This window comes from Poecilia reticulata, chromosome 7, assembly GCF_904066995.2.
Source record: "Poecilia reticulata chromosome 7, P_reticulata-male-v2, whole genome shotgun sequence".
NCBI classification, from domain to species: domain Eukaryota; kingdom Metazoa; phylum Chordata; class Actinopteri; order Cyprinodontiformes; family Poeciliidae; genus Poecilia; species Poecilia reticulata.
Window position 1 is genome coordinate 7,829,215 of NC_088836.1, and position 19,354 is coordinate 7,848,568.

Here is a 19,354-nt window from a genome sequence, read left to right on the forward strand (position 1 = left end):
ACTGGGCATTATTATTCAGATTACTAAATACATTTTAGCGCTTAATAAAATTAAATTTAATAAAAAAAAAACTTTATTTATCCTCAGAATGGCAACAAAAGTTGGCATGTGGAGCTTACATAAAAATAAATACAAGATAAAATAAGATAAAAAAGGGATTTTTTTCAGACGACAGGCCTGAGCCTTAAATATTTTAACTTTTCACAGCTTTTATTCAAAGATATAAATTTTTCCCTAATAGTAGGAACAATAAGTTTAGTAGTAAAATAGAAAACATAAAAAAAAAAAAAAACTTTACAGTTTTGAGAGAAAACGTTCAAAAAGTCAAATCAGTTGAACATTTTTGTCTTTCATTTGAAATATTCAAATCAGTTAAAATATAGAGGCAGCAAAGGCGGTAGGTGTACGAGAGGGAATGGGGTGGAGCAATCAAATAATATGTAAAACCAACTCCATCAGTAAACATATATGTAGAAGACAGCACAATAAGTGGCACCTGTATGATAACTAGTTCTCTGGCCTAAATATCACAGTAGCTGTGTTGGCCCTGCTCTGAAGGGCCAATTAGCTTGCGATGAGATAAGGCCGGGAGTTAAATAAGGTTTTGGGTTTCTCTCTGCCATTGTTTTCTCACAAAGACAGCAACTATTGATTAAGGGCCAGGCCGGTTTACCTATTGGGTTGTTCACTTCGCAGCAGAGTCACATTCCAGCAGAGAGGGCAGAGTTACCTGATCACGCCTCACTACCAACAGGCAAAGGAGCGTGGGTAGCTGTTGAGACTCCCACTGCTAGGAGCGCCGTGACCAACAATTGGGTAAAAAAAAACAAAAAAAAAACCTCAACTCTAGAATATAGCCACAAGCGGGAGAGGAAGTATCTGGACAAATGGAGGACAAACTGATAGGACGTTGAGTCGGTTAGATGCAAAACAAGCTTCTACTCTGTTCAGGTACAGATCAGTTCCACTGCTTTGTTTCTACCTGCTTGAAATTTTCTGGGCTCACCCTCTTCTTCACATCTCTTCCTCTTTTCTTCCTCAGAGCGGCCTGCAGCGCTGGTTTATAATGCTGATGATTAACTAACTAAGAGTCTGGGAGAGCAGGTCTGCTTGACTTTCTCATTTCATGGGGCCTGCCTGGCTGGAGGGAAGACGGAGCGCTCTCAAGCAGCCGGCTGGAAACTCAAGATCTCTTTTTCCCCTCTTTCTTTCTCAGCTCCCTCCCTCTAAACATGTTTTCTTTACTTTGGTTTTGTTGCCTTCTTTCCGTGGGGTACCTTTCACGACGGTAAGGTTACAGGTGCATTCTCCTTTTTCCTTCTCCACCTTCTTTTTTCCTGAAATTATCCCCTCCCTTAAACCTTTTTTCTGCCTCCTTCACCCTGTCTTCCTGAGAAACGTTTGCATTGCATTACAGGATGATTGAAAACCTTTTTTTCTGATTGAAAACTGTAATTATTTGACAACTTGAACAAGGAAGTAGGGATACGTCTATTTGCATGTTTGCCATAGGAAAAAAAAGGGAACTTGAGGCTAAAATGCAAAAAAAAAAAAAGAAAAAAAAAAAGAACAAATTCTAAAAATGCCAGCACAGGGTGTGAGGACTTCACGCGTCGTACCTGTGAAAGATCCGTGTTATTCAGTAAACGAGGGCTGTTTTCTGTGACCTTCTGCGTTCGCGCCGTTGGCTCAGGTCGAGCCAGACAGCATTCCATCGGCCTTTCATCACACGGCAAACACAAAGACAACGGACCGGGAGAACTCAACGGAAAAACAGGGTGGAATAAAGAGAGAGAGAGAAAAAAAAGACAGTTATCCTTCTCTTTCAGCATATGTCGAGACAGACGTGACAAAATCACCAATGCGAAACGCAAAGCTTAAACTCAAAGAGCTTGGGATACAGTAAGATATGTAACCCAACCGGCTTCCAAGCGGGCGGGGAAAGGAGGGGGGGGCGTCTTAAACTTGGTGGCACTTTATAAATGACTTACAGCCATGCTTCGTGTGAGAAGAAGCCCTCCCAAACTTTGTCGTGCCATAGGTGTAGACTAGTCAGAACAGGTTTTGGCAATCATTAACAGCCTCTGTGGCCCAGTCGTCTGTGACAGCAGGTTTAAGCGGTAAACCCCCGCCACATCACAGCTCTGCCACTTACTCAACGGCGGGGTGTTCCCCGCACACATGCGTCTCCTTTTCCAGCCGCAATGCTGCTTCTGGCTCACTTTGAGCATTACCTTCACAACCGCAAATGTAAAACTAATAGTTTGCCTTGATTGCGCAACTCTTTGCTGCCACCATTACTGATAGAGTTTTCCCTCCTTTTTTTTTTTTTTTTTTTTCCGTGACGTAGTCTTCTTTCTTTAAACACCGGACATCTATGGACATCCTTTTCTTTGGCTAAATGGCCAGACTTTGTCTTTATGGAGACCAGATATGTAAGATGAAGATTTTTCCTGTTTCAAATTATAGTTGGATAAATTAGTCCGTTCAGTTAACTTACTTTTCAGCCAAATTGTTACAGCTCAGATGGGAGAGAACGCCACTCATTATTTTGTTTTCCAAAGTTTGGGTTGCTATCGAGTAAGATTGCTGTTTAGTTAAATCAAACTAAATAGCAAACACGATTACTGTAAAGCATGTTGATGCCTTAAATATGAACATAGAACCATTGACAAGAACATGACGTTAATTTATCAGCTATCGGTGTTGTCGGGGCGATGACGGTTTTCCACTGTTATTTTGTGGGTTGGAGCTTAACATTTTTTTAGTGAAACTTTAGTTGTGGGATCTAGTAAGATTTTATTAACCATTAAAACACTGAAATGAACATTAATTCATATTCTCCAATCAAGTACTGATGATTCTGCTATAAATTTAGATAGTGGATGTTTTTGGGTGACTATCTCCATCTTACGAGGCAGCATTGGATATCACTCCTTTCTCTAATACTGCCTGGTAATGATGATGATACTCATCTGCTGACTGCAACCAGAAAAACTGCTTTCCGAAGGAGCTTACTCCCGTTGAACCTCCGGGATCAGACCTGATGCTTACGCAGTGACAGAAGTGCTTCCCAGGATCCATCTTACCCGACAGTGCTGGATTGTACAACTGTTGCTCTAACACTGTCTGGTAACGATGTTTCCTGGGCGGCTGAGTTCCTTCAACTTGACCGTGGGACGGTTGCCGACATGCGGTCGTCATTAGAGGCCAACGCGGAAGGGTAAAGTTGGTTGTTTTGAATTTTAGGGTAATTCCAAGAGAAGTGTACTTTTTGTTTCTGGATTTGTGTTTACATTAAACTAGCGCCATGGATATCCCCCCCCCCACACCCCTAGGCTACTCTGTACTGTTGATTATTCAAACTGAAAAGAAAGGCGCTGACAGATGTTAATACATAAACATTAGCATGTAGACGTTTTCCTTGAGTAAAAATTTCAACCAAAAAGAGACTTCTGTGAAAAAGAATAGATTTCTAATGTGTTTTTTTCCCTCTTGTCTCGCTGCCTTTGGAAAGAAAAAAAAAGCCTTTATAGCAATCTCAACCCCACCCAAGTTAAAGAATAGCAGTCGGTTGACGGTTCCACCGGTCCTGCAGGGCCTTGTTTCCTTGTTCCCTCCCCTGAACAGCGTTGGTCTTTGTGCTGTTTAGCAGTGATTGGTCGGCAGCGCTTTACCTGCGTGGCACATCCTGAAACGGACACATGAGCTCACCTGATGGTGGTTAAAGAGAAAGAAAGGAAGAAAAAAAAAAAACCCCAGCTCTGGCTTTCACCCAGTTTCTCCCAAGCTGACTTTCTTTACGTAGAAACAAACAAAACCCACTAACAAGAAGATGTGCAATAGACTTTAGACCTTCTTTAAAATGCTTGTAACCAACAACTTTAAAGTAATTGTAAATGTATTCTTAGTTCATGTGATTCTATTTTAAAAGATGTAGTTTTAAACCTTTAAACCAGACTAAAAAAAAGGAAAGAACAGCATAGACGCTGTGTTTGTCAAAGGAGGGAAATATACCCCACAAATATTGAGCCACACCTTTATTTGCCCACCAGGCTCCATTATCCAAGCCATCGCAACATGAAATAGCAATTTTTTTTAATGCCCCTGTGCTATTACACTTCACGTTTGTGACGTTGCCACATATTTTGTATTTAACAGAACCATTTCAGCTAACCTAGCTTAACTCTCTTCATGTTTCTTGGTCTGTTTACTCACGCTTTTACTTACTTCACTGCATGCTTCGCAAATTTAAGCACACGAGAGGGCCGAAAAAAAAAAAAAAAAAAAAGGGGAAGCGCTCATTCCAACCTGTTTTCAAGCTGTTCTGTTTCTTCCAGCACTTCCTCTTAGCACAGATGAACACTCAGAGGTCATCCCTTCTAGCCTGTTGATAGGCGTCTTACCAGACATGGTTAGATGTAAGTACTGGTGTCTAATACTGTCTGGTAATGCCGTCCATTAAATGGCGCTGCCTTCTGCTCTCTTACTTCCCTCCCGCCCCCCTCCTCCTCTTCCTCTGTGCATTTGACGTGCTTTGTATTGACTAAAGTCGAGCCCTGAGCAGCAACGTATTGACGTTTAGTGGCAGGTGGCGCTGAGTGACGATTACTGTGGAACTGTGATCCTTGCACTGGAAGATGGTTGAATTTCTCTTGGTTTCTTCCATGTGTCACGAGTCAAAGTTTCTTCTTTAATCAGCTGTCCAAAACGACATTTTGAATTCGAAATGACTTGTAAAAAAAAATGTATCTCATTTTGTCTTCAGTTATTTTTTTTCCTTTTCTTCCAGGAATAATGTGTGTAGAGATTTTTAAAACTTGTAATGTACACTGTACAAAATCCTTTTGCCATTTAAAACTGTATAGTAATGTTTTGTAATGCAAATTGGAATGTTTAATAAATGGGTTAAAATGGTATTTTTGTTTGTTTTCTGTTCTTTAAAACACTTTGCGGGTACTTTTTAGACAGTTTTCCCTCTTCTCTGGAGGCCTGCTGTTGCAGCTTTCCTGCTAATCGTGAACTCTTCCCTCGGACGCAGCGGAATGCCGAGCCTCAGTCAGGTGTGGATCAGGTTACCACCGAACAGAGCTTCTTTTTAAATACCTTAATTTACCCATGAGGTCCCTCCACCAGCTAAGCCCTCATTGTGCCTCCCTGTATGGCGGCACACAGTAGGCCGGCCTGATAAACACGGGCAGCACAAGGCGTGTTTTCTGTGCTTCAAACCAGGCAACTGTGTCTGCAGAAATGCATTGGTTTCTTTTACAACACATAAAGGTAAAAAGTCTGTTATCTACGTCACAGACACAAGAAGAGACTGTAGATATTGTGTTAGATTGACTCTGGGTTTCAGTTGACTGTCTAAACGCAGTCAGTAGATGTTATCAGCTCAAACACAAACAGAAAAACCATTTAGCCGTTTAACACAGCAGGCCTCAAGCCTCACTGATCGCCTCGGTTTGGGGGAAGAGTTTACAATTCAGAGAAACTTCACGGTCCTTACAGCACTCTTCAGGAATCTGACTCAGCGTGGAGGGAAACTTGTTTAATCTGTTTTAGTTTGCTAAAAAGAAAAAAAAAAGAAAAAGTTCAATAGGACTTACATTTCTCAGCCGCTAGCTGGTTGTGGTAAATTATTCTATGAGCTGTGTTATTTATGGGTAGTTATAATGGCTTCCTGTAACTCTGTATTCAGATAATCTAATCCTGGCATCCTGGTTAATTAATGATTGAACTCAACCCACCATTCACTGAAGAGTCGCTTTTCACAGGACTGTGATCAAAAAGGAACATTTTTATTATCTCTTCAGCTACCAGGCAGAAACAGATTGCTCCACTTTATAATTTATTTAAACACAGCTTCCTATACGTGTATGAGCTAGAGTTATGCTCAACAGAGTTGGTCTAATTAAGGAAATCTTATAGTTATGTTTTTCATTTATTTATTAAACATGAGATTTAATGTTGTTGTTTTTTTTTTGTTTGTTTTTTTATTGTAGTGAGTAAAAAACAATACATGCTGGGATCAGAACTGACAAGAAACACTTAATTAAGAAAATTTTAATTCTAGTCCCAATGAGAAGATTAAATATGATGCAAAAGTATTTTTACACTGTTAGCATTTATATTTGAAATGATAAAGGTTGTACTACTTTTCTATAAAAATAAAAAAGGGTGAATGCTGCAAAATTTAGATCTAACTAACTGCAATAAAATATGCATAGTGTGTAATACTTAAGATATAATTTACAATTAATATAATAATATAGTTATCATTATTACTACTACTACTAATAATAGTAATATTAATAATTATTAATATTGATATTATAATTGTACTCATTATATTACAGTTAAGGTGAAAATTATTTTCATCCCTGGAAGATTTAAGTTAAAAGTAACCAATAGCGTTACCAACACTTTAAATAATATTAATGTTTTGGAGGAGTCTTGCGAAATAAAGCTTTAAATCTAAATTATGAATGCATTCAGGTATGAATGCATGCACATATTTAAAATAAATTAATATTATATAGGAGAAAATAGTTATTTACTCTTAAATATCCTATTTTTGAATTAATAATAATAAATAATAATTTGTAAACTTTTAAAATCTTAGTGAATTTCAAATTCTACACTTTATCCATCTGAAATACAATGTCAGAAGAGATTTGCACAAACTGAATTAAAAAGGCCAAAGCAGGACATTGTTAACACTAAAGGGTTAAAAGCTCATATTTTTGCGGTGCTGCGCAACAATATTTTAAAAATCTTTTTTAAAGCAAAAAATTTTGTTTAGATGTTTTCATTTCAGAAATTCGGTCAGTGATATTTTTCTTCAAAAAAATTTTGCTTCATATTTATTCCCAATTTTAATAAGAAAACACACGAAGCTGCAGCACTTCAGTATCCAAAGCAGCGCACACTGTTAGCCCCTGTTGCTATCTGCTTTGGTGACGTCGACAATTTGCATTCCTGGCTGTCGGACAGCCTGTGGAGGATTCCTGCACCGGCCTGTGCATGTTCAGCGGAATCAGACAGGATTTTTGCAATTCTGCACGCTGCACTGAAGGAGGCCCGGTCTGCTAAGCCGGGTTGCCACTGGAGTAGAACAGGAACACAACAAAGGCTGAACGGCTCCTGCAGGTGTGGTGACGTACACTTAAAGTGAAAAACACACACAGTTACATTTATGTTACATTTATTTACTTGTGTATACATAGACATTTTTGTCAAGATGTAGATGTCATTCTGAAAATAAGCTAAGAAGAAAAACATTAACATTTTTAATTGAGACACATCATCAGCTTCGTTCTGCTACTTGTGAAAAGCAAAGCAAAATGAAGCAATAAGCCTCAATGAGTCGCAGTGCCACTTAAGCCTGTATCTGTAAAAGTTATATATTAAAAACTTTTACTGAATTACTAAAAAAGTTTACTAAATAATCTTCACATGTAGGGTCATCTATTCCTCTTTAGGTTACAGCAGGGGTGAAAGTAATGGGGTACGGTAGGGTACTGCGTACCCCTAAAAGATTTAGTGGGGGTACGCAGTACCTGCAAGAGAGAGGAGCGGCTGTCTGCTGTAAAAAATCAACGGGTTCACTGTGCAGCCGTGACTGCGCCCACTAATCAGCCGTGACTGATTAGTTTTTCAAAAACAATCTAAAACACGACTTAATCAGTTAATAAATAACTTTTTTCCCATTTCATATTGTTTCTGAACTGTTCTTGCTTTGCTAGAGCAGCAGTGCAACTAGTTGATCGCGGAAGGTTTCGAGTCGATCTCGGCATTAGGTGACAAACTGAACGCAGCCAGGAGGCTGAGAGCAGCACGTCCTCCTCTGATTGGCTTATCAAAACGTTCAAACTTTATTAAAAAAAAAAAAAAAAAATCAACTAAACGTGTTCAAATTAATGACCCAACAACAATAATAATCTCAGTGTTTATTGTTTCAACAAGATGTTGCGCAATTCTGTGCTTTCGGTTCCATTACCAAAATAACGAGCAGAGCAGGAGTTTAAAATTAACTAATCAACAGTGGTGGAGAAAGTGCTCAAAAAATGTACTTAAGTAAAAGTACAAATACACAGACAAAAATGTACTCAAGTAAAAGAAAAAGTGCCACATTAATATTTTACTTAAGTAAAAGTAAAAAAGTACTGGCTTTTAAAAATACTTAAGTATTAAAAGTAAAACTACTTGCTCAATGCATTACCTAATCGCTAATATCATTAAGTGTACCGATCGTATTAAATTTAATACATCAGTAATGTGCTATTTTAATGAACAGTTCCACAGATAAAACATGTTGTGTTTACTCTCTGTAACATAGTTTAGACTTAGATATGTGATTCTATGCATTATAATTTCAGGGATGGAAACATCTTGTCTCCTGTTCTAACATAGCATGAACTTCACTTTTTTTTTTTGCCACTAGTGGCATTTATTTTGAAAGAAATCCAACTGAAAGGCTGGGCAGGGGAGGACATGGAACCAAGGAGCCATGTAGCAGAGTTGTAGTCTAGAGTAGACCACCGAACCTGAGACCAAATCAAGACCAAGACCAGCACCCCGTGCTACATGACACAATAAAATTAAGTGCACCTATCAAAATTGCTTCTCAAATTGATCTGAAAGATCCACATTCCCATAAAAACACCTAGAAATTAAATAATTAGAGCTGAAATAATTTTAACCAGTATCAATTCAAACTCTTCTTCATTCTGTTTTGCTTTCATCTCTGTGCCACAATACACAGAGGTCTCCTGCCATCCCTAAAAAAAGATAACGCCCTGGGTGGTTGCCCATACTGCCCATGTCAGAAACCACAACTGTCTGCACTATTTAACATAGCAATTAACGGTAAACAACGCTAAACTATGAACACTGTCCAAGGCGCAATAAGCAAGAAGTAACCAAGAAGAAGGAGGTGACTGTTCTCTTCCTCCCTCCTGCTGCAACGTCTGCCACCAGGTGACGAAAACAAAGAGCAGCATGCTCTGCGTTCTTACGTTTTTGTTTTATTTATTTGCCAATTTTATATATATATGTATATTTTTTTAATGAAATAAAATAATAATAGCTACTGCAGTGTACGCACGCAGAGCATTACAAGAACAGAGAACGGCTCTCAGTGAATCTTCAGTCCTATCGACCTTAGTAAAGATCCGTCCAGAAGAATCGGATCGTTCCTGAATGTCATATTACTATATTGCACTGTGGTCACAGCGTTGTCCCATATTTGCGACACCTCAGTCAACAGCTCCACACAATAATTCAGCGCATGAGTGACAACTTTTTTTCCATCGAAGATTCAACATATGTGTCTCTGTACAGCTAGCTTTGCTAGCATCACGTCCATGGAGCTTACCTTTCTTTAAGCTTTCCTTCCAAGTGACACTAAAAGTTGGACGAAGTCCCCACCGTCTGTGAAAGCGAAGCGCTGCTGATTTTACATGTCACCATATCTTATGATTTATGCAGCGCTCTGCATACATCATAATGCAGAGCACTGCATTATTACTGACAATTTTATATTACTGACGATTTTATATTACTGACGATTAGACATCTTCTCCCGCTCAGAGGAAACCACTGCGCATGTCTGGAACTCCGCTTGCGAGTAAAGGGGGAGGCGATGGGTGACAACAGACATGTAAGTCACGTTATTGCTTGGATTTTACGGCGCCACCTTAAGTCCCTGAACTTCACATTTAAAGGGAATACCACAGGGGCCTCAGAAATACTCTGCAGAGAGTCAGTCGAAATGAAAGACGCCATGTTTACACATAGAAACTAAGCTCCGCGAGGCTTTGTTTGTGAGACATGCAGCCATGTGGGACTTTGGAGGGGCGTTTCTGGGTGGAGCTTGGTAAGGTCCATGCGACTTGGATGTAACGAGTAACGACAGTTTTGTAGAAATGTAGTGAAGTAGAAAGTACAGATACTTACTGTAAAATGTAGTGTAGTAAAAGTAGAAAGTATCTATTATTAAATCTACTTAAGTAAAGTACACACGAAAATTGTACTTACTAATAGATTAGTAAACCACCGCTGTGTTCAGGGGAGCGCTTATTAATGATCGCAAAATAAATATCAAGCCTGCAAACCTAATATCGTAACGGACTCAATGTTATGTTTTTATGTTTTTAATGTAATCTCTGGTCGGCTTGTGGAGCACAGGAGGTTGCCATGGCAACGGGTGTGCTAGGTAAATGACAGAGAGAGACGGAGAGTAAAAAGGTGCGAGTGGTTTAGAGCTGATCACCTGTTCGGGTTGTTTTACCTTTGTCTTGGCGCATCACAGCCTTCAATAAACGACAAACTTGGACTAATTATCTCGTTAGTCTGTGAGTATACAACAAACATCAAACACATAATGTTTCATTAAGTATTTAACAAACAAATGGCTTCTATCGCAATAATTATGTGAAATTAAATTAATTGTCTAATATAAAAAATAGTTCGGTGCTGTCGGGCTCAGAGTCTGAGAGGCTTTACCTTTATCAAACAAAATTTTTTTTGCCTTATATTTAGTGGAAATATTGATGTTGATGAGACTTTCTCCAAAATAATAACCCTTTTCAATCTTTATAGCTACACTGTTGAAATGAGGCTCTAACATTCACAAATGACAGTGAAATAAAATCCAGTCCAACATCTGGTTTGAGGTGATTCCTCTGGAACCTGTTGGAGGAAAAATATCCCAACTTCAGAAGATGAGCTTTAACCTAACAGAGCTCTGTGGTTCCTCCTATCAGTATGAGAGTCAGGGTGAGGAGGCGCCATGTTAGGAAGAGAAGTGGAAGCTGCAGGATCTTCAGAACAAACGGGTCATGATGCTGGGCTACTGATTATCCTTCTGTCTGAACACAGAATCAATAGAACCAGTTTAAAAGCTAAAATGAATGGTTATATAATAGACATGGAAAACTGGGATGCACTCCATGCCATGATGTTCAGAATTTAGATCTCATGGCATCTCAAGGTGTCAACATTGCAGCCAGTGGGCTGAGAGAAATACAGCCTTATTCTGTAGCAGTTCAAGAGCTACCAGCTTTTATTGCTTCGCAAAAAAATTAATCAGCACAGAAACTCTATCTATCTGTCTATATATATATATATATATATATATATATATATATATATATATATATATATATATATATATATATATATATATATATATATATATACATATATATATTTTTTGTCATAGTACCCCCAAGAATTTAAAACTACTTTCACCCTGGGTTAAACGTGGAAAGTTCATTTTGTTCATACATGTTATCTTTTCTATGCAGCAAGTAGAAGAAGAAAAGAATCTGTGTTTCACTTTCACTTCTCTCAGATATTATCGCAGAACATTACCGGCAGGCAAGCACAGCTCAGATCAAACCAACATCACTGCAAAATCTAGCATCTTGTGGAAACTTGATATTTTAAAAAAAACTGTCTTAAATTTCAAAGTTATTTAATTTGAAACACAGAACTGGTTCTGCATTATCCTTATCAAATAATCTTTGTGGTTTAAACTTTTTCTTTCAGTTTAGTTTACTGATGAAGCATCTTTGGCTCAACCAGTTTTAGTTTTAACTGTCTGCTCAAATGTGTGACATGTTGCAACTGATTGAACTAAAAGCAACACCACCACATTCAGTTTAATTATTGATTTGAACAATATGACCTGTTGACACAATGTTTCTTTTGTACAATATCTATTTAAATATTTAGAAGAAAAGTCCAGTTGTTTTATATTGGGGTTTGGACCTTTTGACCCATCCAGCCAGAGGCTATTATACTGATTGTTTTATTACCTACTTTTCCATCAGATGTTTACTTATCAAATGTGCTAATATTGACCATTTTTCAGTAGTTCAAATTGTGTAGTCCTTTTTTAGGCTGTAGAAAGCTGCCGATCACTATGTAAATAAACCTGATGGTAACTTTCTATGTTGGTCACAGTTTAAGGCTAATAACTCTGATTTGCAGAAACTAATACTAATTTTGTTAATGTAAAGATACTGGGAGAAATATTGATGATTAAATGACGTGGAAATCTTAACAGAGCCCCACTTCAAAATATTGTTCCTTTAATCAATCTTCCAGTGGGTGCAGAAATCTTTTAGCTGATGTTTGGTGTAATTCCACACCAATAGTTAGTGCAAAATCACATTATGTTGTTTTATCTCAACTATGTACTTAAGGATAATATGTAGGCCCTACACTTAGAAAGATTCATGGAATGTTTATTAACGGTTATGTCGCTTTTCATTAACGACGTCTTGAAAATGTGGTACAACGTGTTCAGCTTTAACGTACGGTGTAGTCAAATCCAACATATGAACCAGATCATAAGAACGAAAGGATGGCTCCAGGTTGTGGAATAATAACTGCTAGAGTGAGTCAGATGCAACTTTTCTGGATCAAACTCGCCGATTTATTGCAGAATGCACACTAGTAAAATTACTAGTGACACCCAAATGGTCACTGATTGGTTTGATTTCTATCATAAACGAAATCAATCTTGCATTTCTACGGTATTTTTGAACATTATTCTCTCGCCTATAATGGCACGCGTGAATTTAATGCACAGGGATTTATTTTCATTTTTAATGTTTCCTTTGAAAACGCAGACTTTTCTTTTGAGTGTGTCGCAAAACGTGTTAGATTAGACTCACTTGAGCAGCATGGCAAACACTATTTCCTTCAAAGTTCATGTTTGCAAAGTATTCAAGTGCTGACCTAGCTCTGAACTGCTCAGAAACCGCCATTGGTAGAAAGCTCAGCGCTTTCAGTGCACATGCACTTTAATTGGTGCATCCTGAGGCTATACTAAGACTGGAGTTTTTCCTTCTCCTGGTTATATTTGCCCTAGTTATTTACCAGTGTCTCCTGATGTAAACTGTGAGTCTATTTCCATCTATCTATGATTCATATGTCTTTTCATAGCTCTACAGGGTGCAGCTAATTTATTCAATGACATCAGTTCAGAAGTTTAACCAACTGGGCATGCCATATCCAGAAAACAAACTCAGTCCAAGAAGTAGAGTAAAGCCATCGGAGAGACTTACATACCCACATTTCGGGAATTTCTGACCCACAAAAAAGCAGCATTAATACAAACTGTCAAGATAAACATGTGTAGGGAAAACATTTGCACACTATTGCTATGGCAGTTATGCTTTTTTTTGCAAGATGAAATAAGCGTATGCGTACCCTGGGAACAAAATGACCCCCTCTTTCCATTAGAATGGGCCTCATACGCTCTGCCCAGTGTAATTCTATAAGGAAATCATGAATAGGAGGGGAAAGGGAGGCCCTACCGAGACAGACTTTTCTTTACAGTGTAACTCAACTCCATGTCTTCCAATATAACACCTCGACAAGGAGAATCCCTCCAAATAATAGGCTGAGCAGGGACACCATTGCTGCAGGCTGCATCCCGGTAATTGCTGAGCACTTCCTAGTCGCAGGCATTTGAGATGACATGAGAATGGGCGAATCTCCAAACACACACACAACTTATAGCGTAACCTCCCCGAGACAGACGGTCTGAAACACACACGCACCCAGTTTCCATATAATAATCAGTGTGTCTGAGAACACCAACATTTTCACCCTCCAGAAGTTGTTGCTGAATCTGTTTGATGTGGTTGAATTATTTGATGTGAGTTAAAGAACTACAACAGTAATCCCTTGCTTTGATAAGCTGGAGTCTGTAAAGTCATCTATGGGAAACTGAATTCAAAACTCCTTTCTAAATGAGGCCTTACATATTTTCAGTTAAAGCCATTGAGCTCATCAAACCTGATGGAACATAACAGAGATAAACGCATAATGGTGTTGTTTTTTCTGATATCTCTTCCTAACCCAGACAAATGCATACAGACTGCTGGCATATGTTGAAGCACGAGGTCGACGGGGCTGTAAAACAAGCCTGTTCTCTTTGTCCACCTACGCAGCACTTTGCACGGTGTGTCTATCAGATGGCGGCTCTTTATCAAGGTGTGGCCGACACTGGCTCCACACAAAGCTCTGCTAAACAGGAACATGGCAGGTCTGCCTCTAATAACTGTGCTTCTGCATCTGTACTCAAGCGCAAGACATTTCATTACATAATGCAAAAAATATATATATATAATAATAACTGAAATAAACTAAAATCTAGGCACAGCTGAAGGCACTTTAAAACCCCAACAGCGCTGTAAAACTCTAAAACATGATGGTTTTTTTCCCTTTAGCCGATGTCCAAAGCAGTCCAACAGAAAAAAAGGTATCATCCCCTTTTTTGCGATTTTTTTATTTTCTTCATTTTAAAGCTTAAAAACAGAACTAAAACAGTGACTCTTTAAAAGTGACACCTGATTTCCTATAATACACATGTATCAAAAATGACAAGATTGTGTTTCACAAAAGGTCATTTAAAATATGCGCCTCTAAGCTTAGGTCTGAGGACAAAATGAGGATCTTTGAGTTGTAAATGTTCAGATCTGTGTGTCTGTTTGAACTTTCTCGTTCTCTCTCCCGTTTGCTCCCGCTCTGCATCCGCAGCGCTTCCTTTTCAACTACTCTGGGATTTCTGATTTCACGTTGTGATATTATTTCATGTTAATCAACTGCTCCACGTTGTAAACCACCTTGTTGCTACGGTTACGCATCATAACAAAAGAGCAAAGCATAAAAAGCATTGGCAACAAAAACCCGATCCAGCTGCACAGTATCCAGACCCAGAAGGAACGGTTGTAGAGAAAAGCTTTTTCTCCCGGCCAAAAACGCTGGAGTGAATGAGGGCAACAGAGCTACTGCTGCCGCTCAGAGTGGAATTGTACTTCCTGTGTAAATAATCATTGGTTTTTTGTAAACATCTGCTAAAATGCTAATGTAAAGATGGCATTAGGGGCTCACAAAATAGCATTTAAATCAGTGGTTTTTTTAGACTCAAGTTTATTAACTGAACAGAACTTAAAAACCGCAGCACATCCCTTTAAGATTGGACTCGCATCATACTCACTTTTTTTCTAAAATGAAGCTTTGGGAAAATAATTTATTCCTTGCAGTAATAAAATGTAGCATATTTGTGGTTGTTGTCCTAAATTCGCTAATTCTTAAAAAAATAAAAAATAAAAGTAAGTACAGAGAAAAAAACTAACAATTTTACTTGTTTTGCCCTGAGTAAATTTAAAATCCACAAAATGTTTTCAACAATGTGAACCTAAAATTGTTGGATGTATGACTTTTTCATAGTGGATGCATAATTACATGGTTTTGGGCCTTAGAGGCGCCCGCCTCCTGTCAATTATTGTGCTTTTGTGGGGAAGGGAAGGGATTATTCATAATTTCCAACGGTAGTTGGGCCTGGGTGTTTCCTCCTGAGTCAAATCACAGAGACAGAAGGGAATTAGTGGATTTGCCTTGCTAGCAGACAAATGCTATGTTGCTCAACTGCATACCTTGGCTCTGAATTTGTCAGTAGAGGTTGATTAACGATATCGTCAACTGAGTCATCAGTACAAATTAATGGCAGCAACTGATTCTGATGTTTTAGGAGTTATGTTTTAATTAGTTTCTTATTATATATTTACACACACACAGGGATATATATATCCCTGTGTGTATATATATATATATATATATATATATATATATATATATATATATATATATATATATATATATATATATATATATATCCATGGCATATACGCGTTTCAATTTTATGAAATAATGCACACTGTGTTAAAGAGCAGGTTAAAATGCTGTTTAACCCTCTGGACCAGCATAATACCCGTTCTGATCGACACCCTCCTCTAAGTTTACCATACGGTTCACAGAGCAAAGGCTTACTGGAAATAAATATTGAATGAAGCTAAACTTAGACAGGGGGTATGCAAGGAATACATTAAACATGAGTTGTGAGTTTGTCTTCAGGTGTTGTTGTTGTAATATTCATTCTGCAAATGGCAACTGTTGCTAAGAGACCCATAAAGCCAGTAACTGCTGCTGTTGTTGACATTAGCCCTCCAGGTTAGCTTACTTTGGAGGGTAAAACTGCAGACCTCAAATGTGATTTTCTGCAAAGCTTGTTGTTTCCCCTTCTTTGTGTTTTGCAGGAGGTCAATAAGAGTGGAGGTGGATGAAGAAGAATCGACTTAGAGAGGTTTCCATAAACTCTGCCTTCAAGACGTGTTAGACATGGAGTCACAGGTATGTAAACTCAGTGCTGCTGGTTGGAGCTATCTCTATAATACTTTTACTTTAAATTTGTGTAACATCTGCTATTTTATTGTATGTTTAAAGTTGTTCTAAATTTGAGTTAATTAAATGTAAAAGCCCACTATATAGTAATTCATTCGATCATGACTTGTCAGTCTAATTTTCTGCTTTAATTTTTTTTTTTCTCAAAATATGACACTTCTCTGTCTGACAACTTGGAGCTCCCATAGATTTATTATCTTATAAGCAAGATTCATGTTTTTATTGGGATTCTACATAATGATCAACACAAAACAATTCATAATTGTGAACCAGAAAAATAGCTACAATTATTATAAATATAAAAGCTTGATAGGGGTTGATGAACATGAAGTCTTGGCATAGAGCTGTGCAGGGCACAGAGCTGTAAGGGCAAAATAGGGCTCGGTTTAATTTTGAACACTTCAAGGCTCTCTAAAGACATAAAAAAAACATGAGACAATGTCCACTTTAAGATCCGTTTATATCAGTTTAATTAATTCAAAAACACAGATTCTAATTCAATGATATGCATTCATCTTAGTTATTAAGGATTCAAATCCAATTCATTGGCAAACGAAAAGTTTTCCACCTAAGAAGATGAGCTAATTGCGTAGAGATGTTAACTGTGCAGCAGTCACTCATACTGAGCATGCATGTGGCGACAGTGAAAAGGATTTACTATAGTAGTAAGGCATGTCCAGTAAAAACTGGCACTTTGAGAGCCCCAGGACGTCTTATACCAATGGAAGGTTTGGGAAGACAGAGCAGACACACAAAACACAGAAGAACTGATCCAGGAGTACTTTTACTTTCTATGTGGAAAAAGACAGTAAGCAGATAAAGGGAGCAGTATATCCTTCTGTGAATATATTTAAGAAGAAAGCAAGATGGATAAGCTCTGAGATTAAAAAGTTCAGGTCAGCCTAAAAACAGAAAAACATGACAAACTGAGAAAGAAAACCTGAAGGTATTGACAGGAAAGACTCAGCTGGAGGCTCCTTCCAAGAAGATGACACAGAGACGCCAACCCATGTGTGACTTCTGAGAACAGGAATAGAGGAAAATATGAAAAATAGTTGTCATTTAATAGTTTAAATGGAGAGAATAGACCTATTTGATTCAGCTATTCCTGAGAACACAGACAAAAATGTCAGTCTAAAAACAAAACAACCAAGAAACATCAATCAGTTTACCTCCAATGCACAACTATGCATTTCTTTATGTCGTTTTTATTTGCTTGAAAACCCAATAAAATACATTGAACTTTGTGATTTTAACAATACAGAAGGTCTATTAGTCCTTATGCAAGAGGCCATAAAATCTGAGCGCTGCCAGGAAATGTACAGCGAAGACAGACTGGACAAGGAAAACAAGCAGATTCTTTATGGAGGGAAGGAGGAGCCAACAACAGAACAGTCTGAGTCACCTGACTGCTCAGACTCACCGGAAATGACATCAGGAGGGTTGGAGTGTGCCCACAGGCAGGGGGCATTGACTCAGGAGGGGAGGAGACGTTCACGCTTCTCTGTCAAGCAGAAGAGACAAAGTGGACAGACAGGTGTGTGTGCGTGTGTGTGTGTGTGTGGGGGGGGGGAGGGAGTGTGGGTGTGTGCGTGCGTGTGAGAGAGCAGAGTAAGCCGTTCTACAAGTAGTTTGATATTCTGTCAACACATTGAGTATTTATCCGGATGTCCTACCGGATGTCCTACCACCTTTATTAAGGAATTATTGACTTAAAACAATCTCCTGTGTCTTTCTGAAAATGTACTTGTAAGATAGTTTGGCCTCATTTCAAGTGTAAGATGTTTACATTAGAAACTGGAGCAAATATACTTGGTAAGACTTTGTGTTTTTGCAGAGGATCAGCTCTGAGCAGCTTAACAGTTGCAGTCTTCCAGGGACTCTTCCATAAAAAACTGATTTGATGAGCTTGTCCTTTTAACAAATCTTCCAGACCTTTGAATTTCTGCAGCTCCTCCACAGTCAACATGTGGGAAGAAAGAATGCAGCTGGTCAACACTTTTTTTCAGATTTTAATTGAAAAAAAAAAAATATATAATAATAATAATAATTAATTAAGATTGTTGTGATGTGAGAAAATGTGGAAATACTTGCACATTCATACTGTTACAAGGCATGGCATGTATTTGTTGAAATATGCAATGTTAAGGTTCTTTGTATGTTTTAAAACAGCAGGTGGATCCAAAGTGGAGGGCAGCTTCCACAGGTCCAAACCAAGGGGCCCGGGGCCCTGCTCTAACAAAGGACAGGTCAAAGACATCAAGACAGAGGAGCCTCGTGGACTTGGGCCTTTCTACTTCTTTGGAGGAACCAATGGGGCTGAAATGTGAGCAAGAGATGTGAAACACAGAAACATTATCTGATTCAACATGAAAGTCTCTTAGAAAGTCACAAAATCATTTGTTTTATTGCAACGGGGGAAAAGTTTTGACTCATTCTCCGCTCTGACCTCTGTTTTTTTTGTTTGCTTCTGTGTTTGTGGCTGATTTCTCGCAGTGTGTGCAGCTACTGCGAGAGGAGAGGATGGAAGAGAATTTATAACAAGCAGAGGGAAGATTTCAGGCTCAAGTGGTGCGAGACCAAATCTCAAATTAACTACAGCCGCTTCAAGCAAGGTAGCGCAGAGCTAGACAATACAAGATGAACTCTCAATTTAAACTGTACTAAAACACAAAAACACACACACGTTACTAAAATGATAAATTCACACATTTTGTTTCTAGGTAGACACTTAGTGTTCCAGATTCCGAACAACATGGTTCTCACCACTAAAATCGGCCTCCTAAACAGTCTGCGAGAATTTGAGAGAATAACCAGCAAAATCAGATACAAAAATGGACACAGGTAAACCAACCAGCCAGTTTTTCCCTTTCATTTGGGGGAGCAGGCTTTTCAAAGGGTTTGGACTGTTTGACAAAGTGCTGTGTGAAAGCGAACTGCACCAGCTGAAAATGTAATAAATGTTGCAAATTTTGGTCCTCAGTCGAACTGCGTCTACCAGACTGTTAGGTGTGAAAAGACCCTGAGCTATGTGCTGGATTTATACTGAGATGAAAATACTCACAAGTGGATTTTATTTATTTATTTTACT

At 38.4% G+C, this 19,354-nt stretch overlaps 1 protein-coding gene across 5 annotated transcripts in view; it reads left to right on the forward strand.

Annotated features, from left to right (window-relative positions):
• The window catches only part of ttll10 (tubulin tyrosine ligase-like family, member 10), a 46,945-nt gene that overhangs the window by 20,535 nt on the left and 7,056 nt on the right, over window positions 1-19,354 (forward strand). For 2 of the 5 annotated variants that reach the window (XM_008413045.3, XM_008413048.3), the window contains exons 1-6: window positions 15,952-16,032; window positions 16,119-16,212; window positions 17,528-17,800; window positions 18,436-18,589; window positions 18,760-18,878; window positions 18,987-19,107. In XM_008413045.3, coding sequence (XP_008411267.1) covers window positions 17,545-17,800; window positions 18,436-18,589; window positions 18,760-18,878; window positions 18,987-19,107 — 650 coding nt within the window. In that variant the 5' untranslated portion in view covers window positions 15,952-16,032; window positions 16,119-16,212; window positions 17,528-17,544. Of the gene's footprint in view, window positions 1-14,735; window positions 14,845-15,951; window positions 16,033-16,118; window positions 16,213-17,527; window positions 17,801-18,435; window positions 18,590-18,759; window positions 18,879-18,986; window positions 19,108-19,354 lie in introns of those variants that run through there. The other 3 variants (XM_081608775.1, XM_008413047.3, XM_008413046.2) reach the window with 2 other exon arrangements.